This window comes from Heterodontus francisci, chromosome 27 (assembly GCF_036365525.1).
Source record: "Heterodontus francisci isolate sHetFra1 chromosome 27, sHetFra1.hap1, whole genome shotgun sequence".
In the NCBI taxonomy this organism is placed as follows: domain Eukaryota; kingdom Metazoa; phylum Chordata; class Chondrichthyes; order Heterodontiformes; family Heterodontidae; genus Heterodontus; species Heterodontus francisci.
In genome coordinates, this window is record NC_090397.1 from 26747870 (window position 1) to 26767390 (window position 19521).

At 43.0% G+C, this 19521-nt stretch overlaps 1 protein-coding gene across 3 annotated transcripts in view; it reads left to right on the forward strand.

The window, feature by feature from the left end:
• The window catches only part of lrrk2 (leucine-rich repeat kinase 2), a 170372-nt gene that overhangs the window by 119337 nt on the left and 31514 nt on the right, over positions 1-19521 (forward strand). For all 3 annotated transcript variants that reach the window (XM_068059026.1, XM_068059027.1, XM_068059028.1), the window contains 8 exons: positions 223-410; positions 1705-1859; positions 2986-3138; positions 3548-3739; positions 10281-10427; positions 12877-12989; positions 15150-15340; positions 17455-17615. In XM_068059026.1, the coding sequence (XP_067915127.1) occupies positions 223-410; positions 1705-1859; positions 2986-3138; positions 3548-3739; positions 10281-10427; positions 12877-12989; positions 15150-15340; positions 17455-17615 (1300 nt within the window). The remainder of the gene's footprint in view (positions 1-222; positions 411-1704; positions 1860-2985; positions 3139-3547; positions 3740-10280; positions 10428-12876; positions 12990-15149; positions 15341-17454; positions 17616-19521) is intronic.

Consider the following 19521-nt stretch of genomic DNA (forward strand, 5'->3'; position numbering starts at 1 on the left):
GCATAGTTCTCACAAGGTTAATGAAGTGTGGCATGGGTATGTGATCTCTGATTTGTCAGAAATACTACAGGGAACATGACAGAGACATAATAATGGGTTTAGTGCATAGTGATCTTGGCCTGGTATCATCAGTTATTTGTTTGAAAATTGAAACTCTGATTTCATGTGGAAGTGCTCCAAAATATTATAAGTATTAACCTGTATGCATTTTTTTGAAATTAGATTGTGACTGTTAAAGCAGCAAGTTTTCCAAAGCATCCTTGTGGAATTATTTACCGATCAGATGTTGAGAAGTTTCTCTCACAGAAAAACAGTTTCCCTCAAAATTACATGTCACAATACATAAAGCTCCTGGAAAAATTCCAAATTGCATTGCCTTTAGGAGAGGAACAATTACTGATTCCAAGCAGGTAACTCTCAATCAAAACCGCATTAGTCATCATGTGCTGAATTCATGAATTATTATTTGTATGTCAAAGGATATTAAGTGAACAGAAGACAAGATATAATCTGTCATGGGGCTGTGTGGTTTGGCTCCAAGTTGCGGATCTAAACCTATTATAAATGGAAGTGATGCAGGAATATGAATAGAATAAATATAACTACTATATTAAAAGGAACTTGAATTTTGTGTGTACACCCTGTTCTCATATAGTTACATTAGCAGTAGTTTTGAGGTTTTAATGTGCTTTTTGTAATATAGACAGTGATGACTGGATTTTTCCAAAAGCCAGATAGTCCTGCCTTCTGGACTGATAGCGTGTCCTGAGCCTGCAAGGATGGATGGCGGGACCCCGGGCGGGTTTTTACCAGTGGCAGCCAATTAAGAGGTCGTTGCTAGGACCGCCGTCCAGTTGAGGAGGGCGGCCCGCCTCAGAGCTGCCAGCCCAATCAGAGGGCCAGCAGCTTGGCAACATCATTGATAAAGGTGGCTGCTGCTGAGGCTGCAGGGAGAAGAAGAGGGCACCTGCATGTTGAGGTACCCTCGAAGCCAAGGTAAGTTTTTGTTTCCGTGCTGGGGCTAGGCAGGCAGGCCCCGGCAATCAGGGTGAACCCCCCTCACTGGTGGCGACGGAGCTGCGATGCGACCATTGCTGCTAGTGGGCCCCATTGTGGACCATGGAGCTGCCATAAAGGAAGGCCCCCTCCACCAGGGAACTCACTGGGAGGCCGGCATGGTTTACCTGGCGGTCTCCACACAAAGCGGGGGATCGTCCTGACACTGGTAAAATGCTGGCGGGGGCAGGAAGTGGCTATTAATTGGCCAATTAATTGCATTAATTGGCCGCCCGACTCCGGTCAGCAGGTGGTCATGCTGTTTCTGTTCCCACCGTTGACGAGAGCCCATGGCGGCAGGAAGAAATTGGGCTCCTTCCCAAAGCCATTTCACGAGCACTCCCGCCTCCCAGCCCATCTCCGGAGGACTGGTAAAATTCAGTCCTGATGATGAGTGTATATCTAAATCCTTATTTACATTTGTCACCAGAAGAATTATGTTATGATGCTCTCTTTGTACTTTTCTGTCTGTCACCCAACTGTCTTTAAAATATTTATTCAGCTTTTTAATCAAATTCTGGATGTTAACTTGTACAGTTAAGGAATTGCTTCACCTGTTGTTTGATTTTTTTATATGCCTTTCAATACATTCACTGAAGGAGATAGATACACCTTTTCTCACACCTTTTAATGAATTTTGTTTTTTAGCTTGCCTGATCAGAGACCTGTAATTGAACTCCCACATTGTGAAAACTCTGAATTAATAGTAAGGCTTTATGAGATGCCGTATTTTCCAATGGGATTCTGGTCCAGACTGATCAACAGGCTGCTGGAGGTTTCTGCCTACATGCTTGGTTCTCAGGGTAATTGTCAGCATCACTTTTTGTTGAATCTGATCTATTGATGACATATTTTAACGATGGGGGATACCGGGCATTGAAATTCTATTAAATGACTGGTAGAGGAAGGAGCGCTTTTTAATATAATATATATATGATGAAGGGTCACTGACCTGAAATGTTAACTCTGCTTCTCTCCACAGATGCTGCCAGACCTGCTGAGCATTTTCAGCATTTCTTGTTTTTATTTCAGATTTCCAGCATCTGCAGTATATTGCTTTCATTTTAGCGCTTTTTAATAGTTTTTTGGGGGATGTGGGTGACACTGGTAAGGCTTCACTTATCAACCATCTTAGTCATCCTGTTGCAGTCATTATGCTGATTAAGATGAAAATTTCAGGATATTGACCAAGTGACTTTAAAGGAAAGCTGATCTATGTCCATTTTGGGATGTTGAGAGTTGGAGGGGAAGTAGAGGTGATGGTCTTGTTGCTCCTGACCTTGGTGACGCAGGTCGCAGGAGAAAGAAGGCGTTTTTGATAAGTTGTTGCAGTCCATCCTGTAGCTAACACATACTTGCAGCCATTGTGTGCTAGTGTTGAAGGATGTTGAATCCAGTGGTAGGATGGGAACTACTGTGCCCTGAATGGTGTCGGAGAATTGATTAACTATAACCTCTCGTGGTTGGTGTTCATTACAGAATTCCAACTCCTCCTTTTAGTATTGCCCCTGCAAGTAATTTGTTGAAACATTTTTGACATTAGTATTTTCTCCACAGTGCAGCTTTTCCTTCCTTTTACTGCTGCTATACCAATATTTGATTTGATTCATAATGTTGAGAATATTGACCTTTGTTAATATTCTCAACTTGATAACCATGTTATTGTAATTATCATAGCTATTAGGAGTGCATCTCAAAATATTCTAGAATCATTTAACGTTCCTGGATTAAATTATTTTGTTAATCCAGCATGGCATTTGCTAATAAAGAAATAAAGAGCCTACTAGGAATTGCTAACTGAATAATAAATAAAATTAATAAAAGTTAGGAAGTTTTGCTACATGTATAGGAATTATTAATACATCAAAGAATGATGATACATAGTGTATCTTTGCTTTTTAAGCAATAAAATCTACTGTGGTGTTTCAGACTTGGCGAAACCTGTACGTCCTAATAGAACATACTGGAGACAAGGAGTCTACCTAATCTGGGCACCAGAAGCCTACTGCCTAGTAGACTCAGCTGTATTGGACAATAAACCAGAGAGTATTCTCAAAATTACCGTTCCGTGCTGCAGGAAAGGTAAGTTGCTACTTTCCAACGTTTCATTCAGATTTAGTCATTTTGTTGAGGGGTGGGTCAGGGGAGAATGTTTAGCTAATGTTTATCCAATTCCAGTTGGGTGGACAGGCCAGCATTTTGTATAAGAAGTAGACTATTTTCCGCTGAGCTGTTATAAGGGCAGCTGCAGTTGGAAATTAAATCCAGTAAGGTCTCTTTGTTGGGACACTTTATGAAGATTTTGACTTTGTACCTATTACCTGCCCCGGTATAGTTTGAGTGCAAAGTAAAGAAATACAAACAAATATCAGAAACATAGCACAACGCTTTGTAGGTCCTTTGAAGTTATGTTTTAAAACTCATCAAATTGCTGCTTTCCTTCTGTGATCACAAAATTGCTGCTTTGTTTCCGTTGCACAAAAACGAACAGGGTTCATTTTGTTGGGCCAGATTGTAGATCACATTGATTCTCTGCTGGAAGAATGGTTTCCAGGCCTGTTGGAGACAGATATAAGTGGTGAAGGAGGCACTCTTTTGAAGAAATATGCCATGTATAGCTTTGAAGACAATCAAGAATGCCAGAAGATTTTACTCGACGACTTGTTAGACATAGCTGAAGAAGGTATTCATTTCTATGTGATTAATTAAGTCTTGATAATTAGCATTGATGGTAGGATTTCAACGAAGTATAATTCTTCACATTTGAATTGTGACAAGAACCCATAGTATAATTGTAGACTGTTCTATTCTGAATTTGTGCTGTGCTTAAAGAGAACATTTTCAATTTCATCTTTGAGGTGTAGTAACTGATAGTCATAGTGATGGAAGTTGAATGGGCCTCACTCAAATCAGAATACCCCTGGTTCCTGATGGCCTTTCTGCTCCTTCCCAGCCTCTTGACAGATTCTCTCTCCGCCTCGTTCCAGCTGCTTCCAAGTACCAACTGACTTTCTGTCAGAGAGCACAGAGATAAAACACCTGACCACAAGACATCTCCCTGCATCATCTATCTCCATTGCAATGTTGTACACCTAGGATGTCCCAGATAGAAATTTAAGTTAATTAACTCCAATTCCAAAACATCTATTTGATTCTGGATAGTCACATGAAAACTTCACATTGTGAACAAAGTCAGGACAATTCTCTTCAGACTTACTGGCTTCAGTTTCTCCACTCAATGAGTCCACCTGTTGCTTTCAGACTCTCACATCTAACTCTGTCACTGTAAGTACACAAGGAAAGATCTTTGAAATGTAAATGACTTGGGTGGTCTGGCAATCTTTTGAATTCTAGAATTTCAGTTATCTTACACCTACACGGTTAATTTCCCCAAACTAAAAGTGACCATTTAAAAAATATCTCAACCATAAACTAGATGATTATAACACAAGTAATATGTTAAATAAGTGTAATACTGATTATGACCTCATTGAGCCTGTTAGTTAAAATACGAGATATGAATCCACAGACCAATTTAAAGAATTACATAATAAGATTTCACGTTTTGTGAGAATTAATCTAAAATAATCCTTTTGTAAGTAGTTGATTCACCTGATTACAAAGAAAGGTATTTTCTTAACTTATTAAAATATTTGAAAACCACACACCACACTTATACGTTATGCAGTCCTTTTTGATGATGAAATCCTTTGTGGTTAAAAGTCTCATGCTCCTCCCAGTTGCAATGGGTTGGATCTTCCAGACCTTTTCAAAAATCAATGTCCACTTTGCTCACTTCTCCGAGCACTTCTGACCTGGATATCTGTGAATAAGGCCATTCCTGGTGATCATGCTATCTTCTACTTCTCCAGAAGCTTCAACTTTCAAAACAGGTTCAAGTCTTCGCAGCCATTTACTATATCAGGCTTCTGAGAGCAGGTGTCCCCTCTCTCGCTTTCTTTCTCTCTCTCTCTTCTCTCTCAAGGTTGCAACTGCTGGGTTCCCTTTTTACAGCCTGCCTTGAGGACATAACTGCTGGTTTCTTCTCTTACAACTTGTCTGCCTTCAGAAAATTTGTCAAATTTATCAAGTCCAGAAGTCTGGTTTGACACAGCCACCTGGGCCTTCCATTGTTCCCAGGTGTTAACATCTGCTTGGTACATTTCCATCTTCGGAATCAGTGACTCCTTGTTTTACGACCTGAAAGTCTGGGAGGGTGAAACCCAGTGTTCATCAGGTGTTAACGCCTGGAGTCTCTTTTTTTCAAAAAAAGTCTTTGATCTGTCTTGTCCTTAAGCAGAATGGTTGTGAGGTCACCTGCCCTTCTGGACTCCATCTCAAACTTTTAAAAACCACACCTTTTAAAACATATTCATATTACAAAGTCCAGCATTCGTAACACTGATATTGGCTATATCTTCAGCTAGTTTACTGTAGCAATAAGAACAGAATTTCTTATCCACAGCTGTTAGATAAGTTTCTAAATTCACTTGAAAAAGCCCTTCAAATCACTCCTGCAGGGGATGCAGAGACGAAGTGGGCCCACATCAGAGATGCCATCTATGACTCAGCAATGACCACCTTTGGCAAACGTGAGAAGCAGAATGCAGACTGGTTTCAATCTCACTTTGAAGAGCTGGAACCTGTCATAGCCACTAAGCGCACTGCACTGTTAAACTACAAGAAAGACCCCAGCGAGTTAACATCCGTAGCACTTAAAGCAGCCAGAAGCACTGCACAAAGAACAGCCAGGCGCTGTGCAAATGACTACTGGCAACACCTATGCAGTCGTATTCAGCTGGCCTCCGACACAGGAAACATCAGAGCAATGTATGATGGCATTAAGAGAGCTTTTGGGCCAACCATCAGGAAGATCGCTCCCCACCCCACCCCCCCCCCCTTCAAGTCTAAATCAGGGGAAACAATCACTGACCAACGCAATGAATGGACCGCTGGGTGGAGCACTACCTAGAACTGTTCTCCAGGAAAAATGCTGTCACTGATACCACCCTCAGTGCAGCCCAGTCTCTGCCACTCATGGATTAGCTGGACGAACAGCCAACAAAATCGGAACTCAGTGATGCCATTGATTCTCCAGCCAGTGGAAAAACCCCTGGAAAGAATGGCATTACCCCTGAAATAATCAAGAGTGCCAAGCCTGCTATACTCTCAGCACTCCAAGTACTGCTTTGTCTGTGCTGGGATGAGGGAGCAGCACCACAGGACATGCACAATACCAATATCATCACCCTGTATAAGAACAAGGGTGACCACGGTGACTACAACAACTACTGTGGAATCTCCCTGCTCAGCATAGTTGGGCAAGTCTTCACTTGAGTCGTTTTAAACAGACTCCAGAAGCTGGCTGAGCGTGTCTACCCTGAGGCACAGTGTGGCTTTCGAGCAGAGAGATCCACCATTGACATGCTGTTCTCCCTTCGCCAGCTACAGGCGAAATGCCGTGAACAACAGATGCCCCTCTACGTTGCTTTCATAGATCTCACCAAAGCCTTTGACCTCATCAGCAGACGTGGTCTCTTTAGACTACAAGCAAAGATCGGATGTCCACCAAAGCTATGAAGTATCATCACCTCATTCCATGACAATATGAAAGGCACAATTCAGCATAGCGGTGCCTCATCAGACCCCTTTCCTATCCTGAGTGACATGAAACAGGGCTGTGTTCTCGCACCTACACTGTTTTGGATCTGCTTCTCCCTGCTACTCTCACATGCGTTCAAGTCTTCAGAAGAAGGAATTTTCCTCCACACAAGATCAGATGGCAGGTTGTTGAACCTTGCCCGCCTTAGAGCGAAGACCAAAGTACGGAAACTCCTCGTCAGGGAACTCCTCTTTGCTGACGATGCTGTATTAACATCCCACACAGAAGAGACTGCAGAGTCTGCAGAGACTCATCGATAGGATTGCGGCTGCCTGTAATGAATTTGGCCTAACCATCAGCCTCAAGAAAACGAACATCATGGGACAGGACGTCAGAAATGCCCCATCCATCAATATCGGCGACCACGCTCTGGAAGTGGTTCAAGAGTTCACATACCTAGGCTCAACTATCACCAGTAACCTGTCTCTCGATGCAGAAATCAACAAGCGCATGGGAAAGGCGTCCGCTGCTATGTCCAGACTGACCAAGAGGGTGTGGGAAAATGGCACACTGAAACGGAACACAAAAGTCTGAGTGTTTCAAGTCTGTGTCCTCAGTATCTTGCTCTACGACAGCGAGGCCTGGACAACGTATGTCAGCCAAGAGCGACGTCTCAATTCATTCCATCTTCACTGCCTCCGGAGAATCCTTGGCATCAGGTGGCAGGACTGTATCTCCAACACAGATGTCCTCGAGGCGGCCAACATCCCCAGCATATACACCCTACTGAGCCAGCGGCACTTGAGATGGCTTGGCCATGTGAGCCGCATGGAAGATGGCAGGATCCCCAAGGACGCATTGTACAGCGAGCTCGTCACTGGTATCAGACCCACCGGCCGTCCATGTCTCCGCTTTAAAGACATCTGTAAACGTGACATGAAGTCCTGTGACATTGACCACAAGTCATGGGAGTCAGTTGCCAGTGATCACCAGAGCTGGCGGACAGCCATAGTGGCGGGGCTGAAGAGTGGCGAGTCGAAGAGACTCAGCAGTTGGCAGGAAAAAAGACAGAAGTGCAAGGAGGGAGCCAACTGTGTAACAGCCCCGACAATGAATTTTATCTGCAGCACCTGTGGAAGAGTCTGTCACTCGAGAATTGGCCTTTATAGCCACTCCAGGCATGGCTCCACAAACCACTGACCACCTCTAGGCGCTTACCCATTGTCTGTCGAGACAAGGAGGCCAAAGAAGAAGAAGATTGATGAGACAAACTGTAGAATGTAATTTGTACTATTAAACATGTAATTTAGTTGTTTCTCCATCAGTAGCCATATTATCAGATGATCTCTTCATTCTACTGTGCTTATTTCTCATTTGGATCTCGAGTAATGATGCTATCAGCAAAGAAATTTCTTTTAAATGTTAGTTATGCATCAAGTTCATGGAATGCTCTGAGCTACTCCGTGCATAACTCCAACTGATATTACAATCGAAAAGGCTGAATATCAGAAAGGAATGACTGTTCTGGTACAGAATAATTAACTAGTCTATTTGCCCCACTGAGCCCTTCTGTACACTCTCCATGTGCTATCAATTGATCATTAATTCCTGAGTCTTGACATATTAAGAGGTCACATATTACTTGGAAAATGATAATCAAAATGGGGTAGAAGAACAAATGGAATTGGGAGAACAAATACATAAATCACTAAAAGTTGTTTAGACTCCACTTGGAGTACTTTGTACAGTTCTGGTCATCATATCATTAAAAGGATATAGAAACACTAGAGATTTACAAGAATGATATTAGATCTGTGAGGTTATACATATCAAGAAAGCATGAACAGGCTGGGTCTTTTTTCTCTTGAAAAGAGAAGGCTGAGGGGGGTGACCTAATATCGGTCTTTAAAATTATGAAAGGTTTGATAGAGTAGACACAGAGAGAGTGTTTCTGTGGGGAAGCGCAACACTAGAGGCCATCAATATAAGATAGTTATCAATAAATCCAATGGAGAATTCAGGAGAAACGTCTTTACCCAGAGAGTGGTGGGAATGTGGAACTCGTTACCACAGGGAGCAGTTGAGGTAAATAGTATAGATGCATTGAAAGGGAAGCTAGATAAGCATATGAGGGAGAAGGAAATAGAGGATTATGCTGATCGAGTTTGATGAAAAAGGTTGGGAAGAGGCTTGAGTGGAGCATAAATGTTAGCATGGACTGGTTGGACCAAGTGGCCTATTTCTGTGCTGTATAATCTGTGTAATTGTGTTGAACTTCATAGCCATTTCTCAGTCCAACTTCCAAATTTATCCAGTTCTCTCTTCATCTTATTACCAGTAATGTTTGACAGTTTTGGCTCTCTCTGCATTGAACTGACTTTATCCAGAAGCAATGATATCCCCTTAAAGAATCCTAATATGATCTCTTCCCCTCCAATAAAGTCATGGGAGGGGTGTTGCCTTGATTGCTTGATGCTTCTTTAGGTGTTTTGAAGACCCTTTTTCAGGATAAACACTAATTTTTCTTCCATAATAGATGTCAGGCCTACTTGTCTCTAATTTCCATGGCATTCCTATTGCCCTTTTCAGCAATCCTTTTGTTACTAATCCTGATTCTAATAATCCCACCCCCCCACCCCCGCCAACTCCCTGACAGGATGTAACTAATTTCATTGGCTGATTTAAACAGCAGCCTGGGTCCTAACCATGTGGTTGACTCTCAGCTGCCCTCTGAAATGGTCTAGCAAGCCACTCAGTTGCATCAAGCTGCCTCTAATAGCACTGTGGGTATACTTATACCACATGGACTGCAGTGGTTCAAGAAGGCGGCTAATCGTTACCTTCTCAAGGGCAATTAGGGATGGGCTGGCCTTCCCAACGACGCTCACAAACCATCTCGAAATGACTTGGATCTTAAGCTGAAAATTTTCTCTCATGTGCCTTGATGAAATTGCGGCACTGCTATCACTCTAAGCCATATATTAAGTATAGGTTGTTTAAACGGTTAATAAACTACCCAGATTTGTTTGTGTAGGTGTTTCTACACACATCATTCAGATATCTGTTCTCAACCATACCCTAGCAAGAGTCAATGTAGGAGAGGATGGCTATGTAGATATTATGCAGATAGATTGGAGAGGTTGGGACTTTTTTCCTTGGAGAGAAGAAGGTTGAGAGAAGATTTGATAGAGGTGCTCGAAATCATGAGGGGTCTGGGCAGAGTAGATGGGGAAAAACTGTTCCCATTGGTGGAAGCATCGAGAACAGGAGGGCACAGATTTAAAGTAATTGTCAAACAAAAAATGGTGACATGAGGAAAAAACTGCTTCACACAGCAAGTGCTTGGGATCTGGAATCTACTGCCCGAGAGTGTGGTGGAGGCAGGTTCAGTTGAGGCATTCAAGAGAGAATTGGATTGTTGTCTGAAAAGGAAGAAATTGCAGGGCTATGGGGAGGAGGCGGGGGACTGACACTAGGTAAATTGCTCTTTTGGAGAGCCAGTACAGACATGGCGGGCCGAATGACCTCCTTCTGTGCTGTAACAATTCTGTGATTCTGTATGAGCATCATTTAAAGCAGCAGTTGACATTTTTTTGCTATACTTCTGTGTTTTCTTCTCAAGGGGATTTTTTGACTTGCCCCACTGATAGAAGCAACAAGATTTCCATTTCTCAAGTTGCTCCAGACCTTGTGCTGGTTGATCTACCCAGGAACATTATGTTGGATGTTAACCACCTCGAGCTTGAACAAACACCTAATTTTTTGCTGGGTAAGATTTAATTCACATAATTTTTGTGGTTTTATTCTTTTGGTTGTAAAATTGTAAAACTTCTAAATCACGTTGATGATAAAAAAAAAAGTTTATATATTCCATAGCTCAAGATGGCTCCTGGGCTGTAAGCTCCCTAGGAAGCTCCCTTGCTGTTCAACTCTATCCATGGCCATCTGCTCCCATTCCTAATGTTTTCTCCCCCAATCTACCCTCTTAAACTGTTTAAACTCCCCTGGCTCTTTAAATCAGTTCATTTTAGCCCTAACTAAAAGCTAACAGTTAGTTTAGTGTATTTTACCTGGGCCCACTGCCCTCCCCCAGCCACACCAGCGCTTTGTTTTCTCAATGAAATTGATCTGGACGAAACTGACGAGCACAGCTGTCGATACTTTAATCTCCGATCCTGCTGTCTTCACCGCCCAGAGTGTCTGCAGCCACGGCGTGCGGTAAGTCCATTGAGGTGAAGAAGGAGCAGCGGGACCCTAGGGAAGCCTTGAGAAAAGGTGCCCCGATCACCCAAAAAATCCACGAACGGCTCCCCCCACCCCCCCCCCCCCCCCCACCCCGGCTGCAACTTCAAAGCGCCCGCGGGAGATGGCTCGGAGAGCATCTGCAGCGCACTGTCGGCAATGCTGCATGCCTTTATTTAAACCACTGCAAAAAAAAACCCATAGCGAATGTAATCACCTCTAAGTCTGCCAAAAGATGCTTCACCTCCCGAAGGATGTGGATGAGCTTTCCGGACGTCGATGGTGGGCACTGAGGAAATGGCTTATTAGCTGCACCCGCTTTCCCCCCTTCCCCCCCCCTCCCCCTTCCCTTTTCACCCTCTCAGCTCACCCCCTCACAACCCCGTCCCAGCCCGCCCCCCCTCGCACCATCTTCCCCCCCGTACCCCCTTCCAAAGCACCCCCCCACCCCCTTACAGCCCCCTTCCCAGCTCCACCTCGCACCCCCCTCCCTCTACCCCTCCCCCTCGCATCCCCTCCTCCCACCGGCACCATCCTACACCTGTGTAGGGGCCCCAACAACCCCACTGCCTTGTGGGCGTCTCGGGAGAGACCAAGGCTAAGGGAGTAAACCCTAACAGATAATCCGGAGAGGAACCCCGTAGGCGGTCATGTGTCACCTTTGGCATGTTTCCGGCAGTTCCTGCAGCCATACTGATGCCAAACGTCGTGCCCTGCACTCCTTTGGACCCCACCAGAAAGGCCGAGAGGGGGGTTTTGACGACTGGGCAACTCTCAACCTCCATAAACTTGCCCAGGCATGCGCCATGGAGAGGTCACTCCATAGTTGCCTCACAGCGACTGGAACAATGATATGAGAAACATCAACTGCCAATTTTTAGTCTAGTTTACACTGATATTAAGATGTTAAAAATGTTTGCAGTGGACTTTGGAGCAGGCTGATCTGACAAATAAGTTTGCTTGAAAAAAATGTTTCATTCAGTGAGACAGTGAGCTGGATTTTGCCAGCCACTCATGCCGTGGATTGTGGTGGGGAGGCCTGTAAAAATACTTGCGGGAAGGTCTGACGCCGAGAAGGACTTGTTGCAAGTTACCGGTGGCGCCGAGGCCTCGATGCGGCCCCCCTGCTGCTTGGTGGCGTGGCCTTCATTTAAATATTAAAATATATTAAAAAACAAAACAAAAAAAAACTTACCTGCACCTGGCGACCGTCCCACGGCAATATTACGGGCGCCAGCCGCAACCCGCACGCCTTTGGACCTCCATACGGAATTTCGAGGTGAGACGCCGGTGGGGAGGGGGGTGGAGTGCAAATTTCAGGGCGGGGGGGGCGGTTGGTGGGGGGAGCGGGGAAAACACTTTTAATTGGTGGGGGGGTTTGGTGGGAAGGGGCCAAAGTTTAAAGTTGCTGAAGGTCGGGTTGTGGGGGTGGGGGGGGGAAGGTCGGGATGAGCACATATGTTATTTGAGGGGGGGGAATGTTCAATTAATCCATCGATTCTTCCTTGAGGATGCGTGTGAGGGGAGTGAGAATGTCATGACATGTTTTACCTAAACTCGCACTATCTTTTCTCTTTAAGAATTTAAATGTCCTGTCAGAGCTTGAAGCCCTTTAAAAATGGCGATGGCAGTAGCGCTGGACGCCGTTGCCGGGGATGCAGTGGCCACCCCCTCTATGTCATCGGGGGTGGTCGCTCTGCCCTTTCCATTTAAATGATCCCCCACATGATATATCACGGTGCCCAGGGACGGTGCATCTGTGCGGGATGCACACCGCCATCAGAGTGTGCCGCCACGAATTACAGCGCACTTGTCAAATTCAGCCCATTGTCTATTCCATTAAGATAGTAAACCTGAATTTGGTCGTCTTTTCAAATGCATACCTAATTGATTATTAAATCTTATTAAAATATTGGTTTGAAAAGTCTGCACACTTCCTTAGTTAAATTCCAACTTCAACTTATTTTCTTTTAAAGGTGATGGAGGGTTTGCATCTGTCTATCGTGCAACTTACAGATGTAAAGAAGTGGCTGTTAAAATTTTTAACAAGCATGTGTCACAAATGCATCTACATCGCCTTCTGAGACAAGTATGTAAGAAAAGTGGCATTACATAGTGCACCTTTCCTTTATAACTGCTTCATAAAGAAATCGTAGGGCGAGTACTTTCAATATAATGTATTAAAAAATTTAAATTGCTTATCTCTTGATTTCTATTTCTCACTTCTGTGGAGATGTCTCATTTCAGTTATTCTTTCTCTATAGCGTACTGCTGTGATTATTCACACAATATCTAGCAGGCACTGACTTTTCCATGTCCTGATATCTCCTGATTCCCAGTCTCTTCGCCACTCTGGAATTTCCAATTCAGCTCCTTATGGACACTGATTAACTATAAGTTACTCCTCAAAATAATAGAATGCACAGCGTTATAGGTAGATATTCATAAATGTATTCAGCATATGATAACTATTATTGACCATAACTAAACATACTGTTAAAAATAGCATCTGTGAGTTTTTATCCCAGAGAATCCACACATTAACAGCAAAATGATCAGCTGGTGAGACCTCATTGAATTCTGAGGTTTTTCTTTCTGCAACGACTATTAATTTTCTTCCCCAATCCTGTTGTGTTTTTGTGTAGTTGCTGTTGCTTTCATACCTTCCGTGTCCCCTGCCAATTGATCTGTCAATCAAATCATTATGAGGAAGTCAACTACTGACCATCAAAGACATTTTAACATTCCTGTGCATGTGTTACTTTTCCATCACATTATGCCACAGTGTTTCGACAGATGTCGCCTTTCAGTGTGGCCTTTGCAAATAGCCGTTTATGTACCAAAACAATCACCTTCAACTTTAGAGATACCAGACCATCCTATAATTGTCACATCTTTCTTGTATCAATGTGAAGTTGTGTAGGCCTAGTTGTCTAGAGTATGGCTCTGAATCTAAATGAGACTCTGGAGGGGACTTTGATGTCCTACAGTTGAAAGACACATAATTTATGTAGTGGCCTCCTGTCTACATACCCATTTAAACCAGTTAAGATCTTTATAAGGCTTTGCGGATTTCAAAGGGATAATCAAACTGTCAGTGACACCAGTTCCAATTGAAATTGTACTGGATACAGGACATAAAGAGAAATCAGTAGCAGTCCCATTTGGTTAATTCTTTGCTAACAGTCCCTTCCTTGCCAATTGGAGATATTTAAGGCCAACACTAATCATTATTTCATCAGAATCGTGTATCTATCTCAACCAATTCTGTCACACAAATTTCTACCCATTTGTTCAGCAATAATATATGATTCAAAAATATTATGACAATCATAGTGCATTAAATTTTGCTCGCCATTCAATCCACAATCATCATCTGGACTTAGCCATGTTATGTATAAATTTAATTTTAAATTACATGAATTTGAATTTCCTGTTCCATATCCTTCTTCAATCCTTTCATGATCGTTTCATTAAAAAGTCAGTTTCTCTGTGGAGTGTATGTCAGTGCACTGATTTTAAAAATCTGCTGTCACACTCCGGAGCCATGAGCCATTTCATGTCGTTGCAACTGAACATGTATGAGTCCTGTTCTTCAGTATATCTTCATTCTGCATGCTAGTTGTGTTAGGTGTAACATATTACATTTGCACCCCAAAATTATGTCACACATGATATCAGATACAAGCCTTTCCTGAGCTTTCAGTCTTTCTTATCAGTTAATTTTGAGAGTGCACTAGTTCATGGCATATTTACATTCGGTGTTATGAGTTTGAGCAGAAACCTGAGGGGGAGAAAAGACACTTCTCAAAACGATTGCTATTTTGAGCACAATTTGCACCCACTCACCAACTGCACCCAAAGTGGAAACTACGGGTGGCACAGTGGCGCAGTGGTTAGCACTGCAGCCTCACAGCTCCAGGTACCCGGGTTCGATTCTGGGTACTGCCTGTGCGGAGTTTGCAAGTTCTCCCTGTGACTGCGTGGGTTTTTGCTGGGTGCTCCGGTTTCCTCCCACAGCCAAAGACTTGCAGGTTGATAGGTAAATTGGCCATTGTAAATTGCCCCTCGTATAGGTAGGTGGTAGGGAATATGGGATTACTGCAGTATAAATGGGTGGTTGTTGGTCGGCACAGACTCTGTGGGCCGAAGGGCCTGTTTCAGTGCTGTATCTCTAAATAAATAAAAATACCCCACTGTTTTTCCAGTAAAAAAAATTGATGCATTTATGCAATTCTGTAATACTCAGGAACTTGCAGTTCTTAGTTATCTGCATCATCCCAGTTTGGTCTCTCTATTGGCGGCTGACTTTCGACCTCGGATGTTAGTAATGGAATTGGCACCCAAAGGTTCCCTGGATCTCTTGCTTAACCATGAGAAAGACCACCTTAATCGAACTCTTCAACATCGGATTGCTGTACATGTGGCTGATGGTTTACGGTAACTATAATTCAGTTGCACACTGTAGTTCGCTATAGTTAGTACCAATAGATTTTGGAGGAATAATCCAAACTATTAATTGTAATATGAGATCTTATTTTAAGTCTATCAACATAAGTAAATCTAAATTAGTAGTTTTAGCTGTAATGTACTATTGTTGTAAACTGTATGCATTATTCATGATATAAACAAGAAAAATGGTGAAAAGTAGAATCATTGAGCAAGTTTGAACTTTTTATTGTTTTACAATTGCTAAAAGGGAGAAGAAATTCCTTGGCATTGTTAAAAAAGGAATTTCTCTGTGTTTTATGAACAACGGCCCAACTATTAAAAAAAAAAGTTAGTAAATAAAAATATAAGTCTGATAAGCTGAGGTTTCCTTTAGTCATATAACTATGTGTGATGTTGCCCACATTATCTATAATGGTCACTCTCTTTTTGTGGGATCAATTTGATTCTTTATATTGACGGAATGGTCCAGGAGAGTAGACCCTTCTTCCCAAAATCCGTCTGACTTGCCTCCTCCCTGCTTTCAAAAGCCTTCTGAAAATCTTGATCTTTGAGTTTGCTGTAGAAATACAAGTTGTAGAAGTATGAAAGTAATTTCAACTATTAACAAAATGGTACTGTGCAATTGAAGGTCATTACTATGTCATTTCTATTAGTATTATTTAGATTCACTTTGACTATTTCATATTACTTCATTTAGAATAGAGCAGCACTTTTAGAAAACTGACATCTGTTTTTTATGGTGGTTCTTTTTAAACATTTCTTCTAAAGCTGTATATGAATAAATGGCATAGGGTGACCATGTAATATACTGGACATGGGACGAGTATGTCTCCAGATTGTTTCTTGGTAAACCTACATTAATTATGCCTCAACAGTTGGGTCAAAATCCTGGGATTCCCTTCCTAACAGCACTGTGGGTGTACCGACCCCACACGGACTGCAGCGGTTCAAGAAGGTGGCTCACTACCACCTTCCTGGGGAAAATTGATGTACAGAGAGATTTGGGTGTTCAGGTCCATTGTTCCCTGAAGGTGGCAACGCAGGTCAATAGAGTGGTCAAGAAGGCATACGGCATGCTTTCCTTCATCGGACGGGGTATTGAGTACAAAAGGTGGCAGGTCATGTTACAGTTGTATAGGACTTTGGTTCGGCCACATTTGGAATACTGCGTGCAGTTCTGGTCGCCACATTACCAAAAGGATGTAGATGCCTTGGAGAGGGTGCAGAGGAGGTTCACCAGGATGTTGCCTGGTATGGAGGGCGCTAGCTATGAAGAGAGGTTGAGTAGATTAGGATTATTTTCATTAGAAAGGCGGAGGTTGAGGGGGGACCTGATTGAGGTGTACAAAATCATGAGAGGTATAGACAAGGTGGATAGCAAGAAGCTTTTTCCCCAGAGTGGGGGATTCAAATACTAGGGGTCACGAGTTCAAAGTGAGAGGGGAAAAGTTTAGGGGGGATATGCGTGGAAAGTTCTTTACGCAGAGGGTGGTGGGTGCCTGGAACGCGTTGCCTGCGGAGGTGGTAGATGCGAGCACGATAGCGTCTTTTAAGATGTATCTAGACAGATACATGAATGGGCAGGAAGCAAAGAGATACAGACCCTTAGAAAATAGGCGACATGTTTAGATAGAGGATCTGGATCGGCGCAGGCTTGGAGGGCCGAAGGGCCTATTCCTGTGCTGTAATTTTCTTTGTTCTTTGTTCTTCTTTTCAAGGGCAATTAGGGATGGGCAATAAATGCTGGCCTGGCCAGCGATGCCCACATCCCATGAATGAATAAAAAAAAAACAGTTAATCCTCAGGCTGATGTTTTCTTGCACTGAATTTTGCTGATGGTACAAACAAAATAAATGTCAGAAATGAAACCCTGTAACTTTATATAACAATAACTGATAACCTAAAGTGACTTCCACACTTTAACCTAATCTTAATCCAAGTCTCAGGTCAGAGATATAAACTTTAAATTTCTCATGATTAATGACTACACCTAAATCTACCAGTTGGATTGTTGCTTTATCACTCCCAGGTATAAATTCTGTAAAATGATTGGTTATCTTTGTCCTTAGCTATGTTAACATATTATATGTCTTTTTTGACAGATACCTGCATTCATCAATGATAATATATAGGGATTTGAAGCCTCACAATGTACTACTGTTCAGTTTGAACCCCAACTCTGCTATAATTGCCAAAATTGCTGATTACGGCATTGCTCAGTACTGCTGCAGAATGGGAATCCAGAGCTCTGAGGGCACACCAGGTAGAAACATATCAGTTTGCATAAAGGAGGATCCACTGAAGTATATTATATTCGAAAATGATTAACTGTTTTTTTATTTAGTCTTAATGTTTCTGTGCTCATAAATGCAGCACGGTTGCCATTCGGTCATAAACTCTACCCATAATTGGAGGGGTTTGAATTAATATACAACCAGATGAAGATCAAAGAAAGGGCAGGTAAAGACTAACCGGTTGACCAAGCCTGTCCTGTCTTAGCATGGCGTGACCTCTGAATGCCATATGCTTTTCACCCCTGCCCAGCTCTGCAAGAAAAACAAGAAAACTCTGAGGAAAAACTCTGGTAAATTCCTCTCCAACCCCTGATCAAGGAAGTTCCAGGAACCACAATGACTGGATGATCAAACGCCCCAATGACACAGCTGCCTTCTATCTGTAGAGATGTTTGCCGCTGCTGGGAACTCTTCCATCTGAATCTGCACTCACTGCACATGTGGCAACTTATTTGAGAGATTCATGACTCTGCAAGAAAGAAAAGTATTTCCTGCTACCTAAACTAGCTCTGTGCATTTGGAATTTAGACATTGACCCCCTTGTTCTCCCTAAGCTACCTAACACAATTAACTTACTCACTTGGACTAAATCTTATCCTGTAATGATTTTGAAGACGTCCTTCATGTGTCCTCAAAGTCTCTGTTTTACCAGAATAAAAAGCCACAGTTCTCTTAGTCTGATCTGGTAACCTGAGAGCCTTGAAACTATATATAAATCTAGTAGCCCTGCTCTGAATCTTTCCTGGGGTATCCCACATCATGTGATAATTAAAGCAGTGCAACTTGACAAGATCGTGGGTAGAGTATTTCAATCAGTCAACTGCATTTGCCTGCATCCATCCTGTACGAGCCAACAGACTGAATTTTACCAGCCTCTCAACGTCGGGGGTCATGGCGGGGGGCATTTTATCAGTGGCGGGGGGGGGCCTTCATTTAAATATTAAAATTAATTTTAAAAACATGCAAATCAACTTACCTTGTCCTGGTGGCCATCCCACGCCAAAATTACAGCCGCCGGCTGCAACTCGCGCGCCTTCGGAACTCCGTTTGGAGTTCCAAGGTGAGTCACTGTTGGGGAGTGGGGAGAGCGAGGAGAATATTTTTATTGGCTGTGGGGATAGTGGGAAAGGGTAGAAGGGCAAATGTTAGGAGGTTGGTGGGGAGAAATGTTCGGGTTGGGAATAAATTTCACTTTGTTGATATTACCCAGAGAACAAACATTGTGACAGGGGCAGAGGGGTGCGAAGGGGCATCCAGCATTTATTTAACTTTTAGCAAACAATGCACCACCATATAACTTTAAAAATTAAAATCTCTTGTAAGGGCTTGAAGCCCTTTAAAAATGGCGCCGGCACCTGTGCGGTGATGCCGCTACCGGGGACGGAGAGGCCGCCCCGATGACGTCATCGGGGCGGCTGCTCCTTACCCTCTATTTAAATGAGGCCTGCGCAAAATATAAGCAAAATACTACGGATGCTGGAAATCTGAAATAAAAACAAGAAATGCTGGAAGCGCTCAGCAGGTCTGGCAGCATCTGTGAAAAGAGAAGCAGAGTTAACGTTTCGGGTCAGTGACCCTATCACGGGGACTCAGTGGTGGCGCATCTGCACCTGAAGGCCGCAGAATTCAAAGCGCGCGCCATGATTAGTGGCGCGCTAATAAAATTCAGGCCGTTGATTGTATAAATTTTTATTTTGCCTCTGGCCCTTATTTTTTGGATTGAGGTTATCAAGCGAGATATTAGTCAAAGAAATAAAGAATGACTTGCATTCAGTACTGAAAATTGGAACATTTTTCTCATTTTAGGCATCTTAGTGTGATCAAATACTGCTAGACAATATCATAATATAGATGGAGAGCAAAGCTCCCTCCATC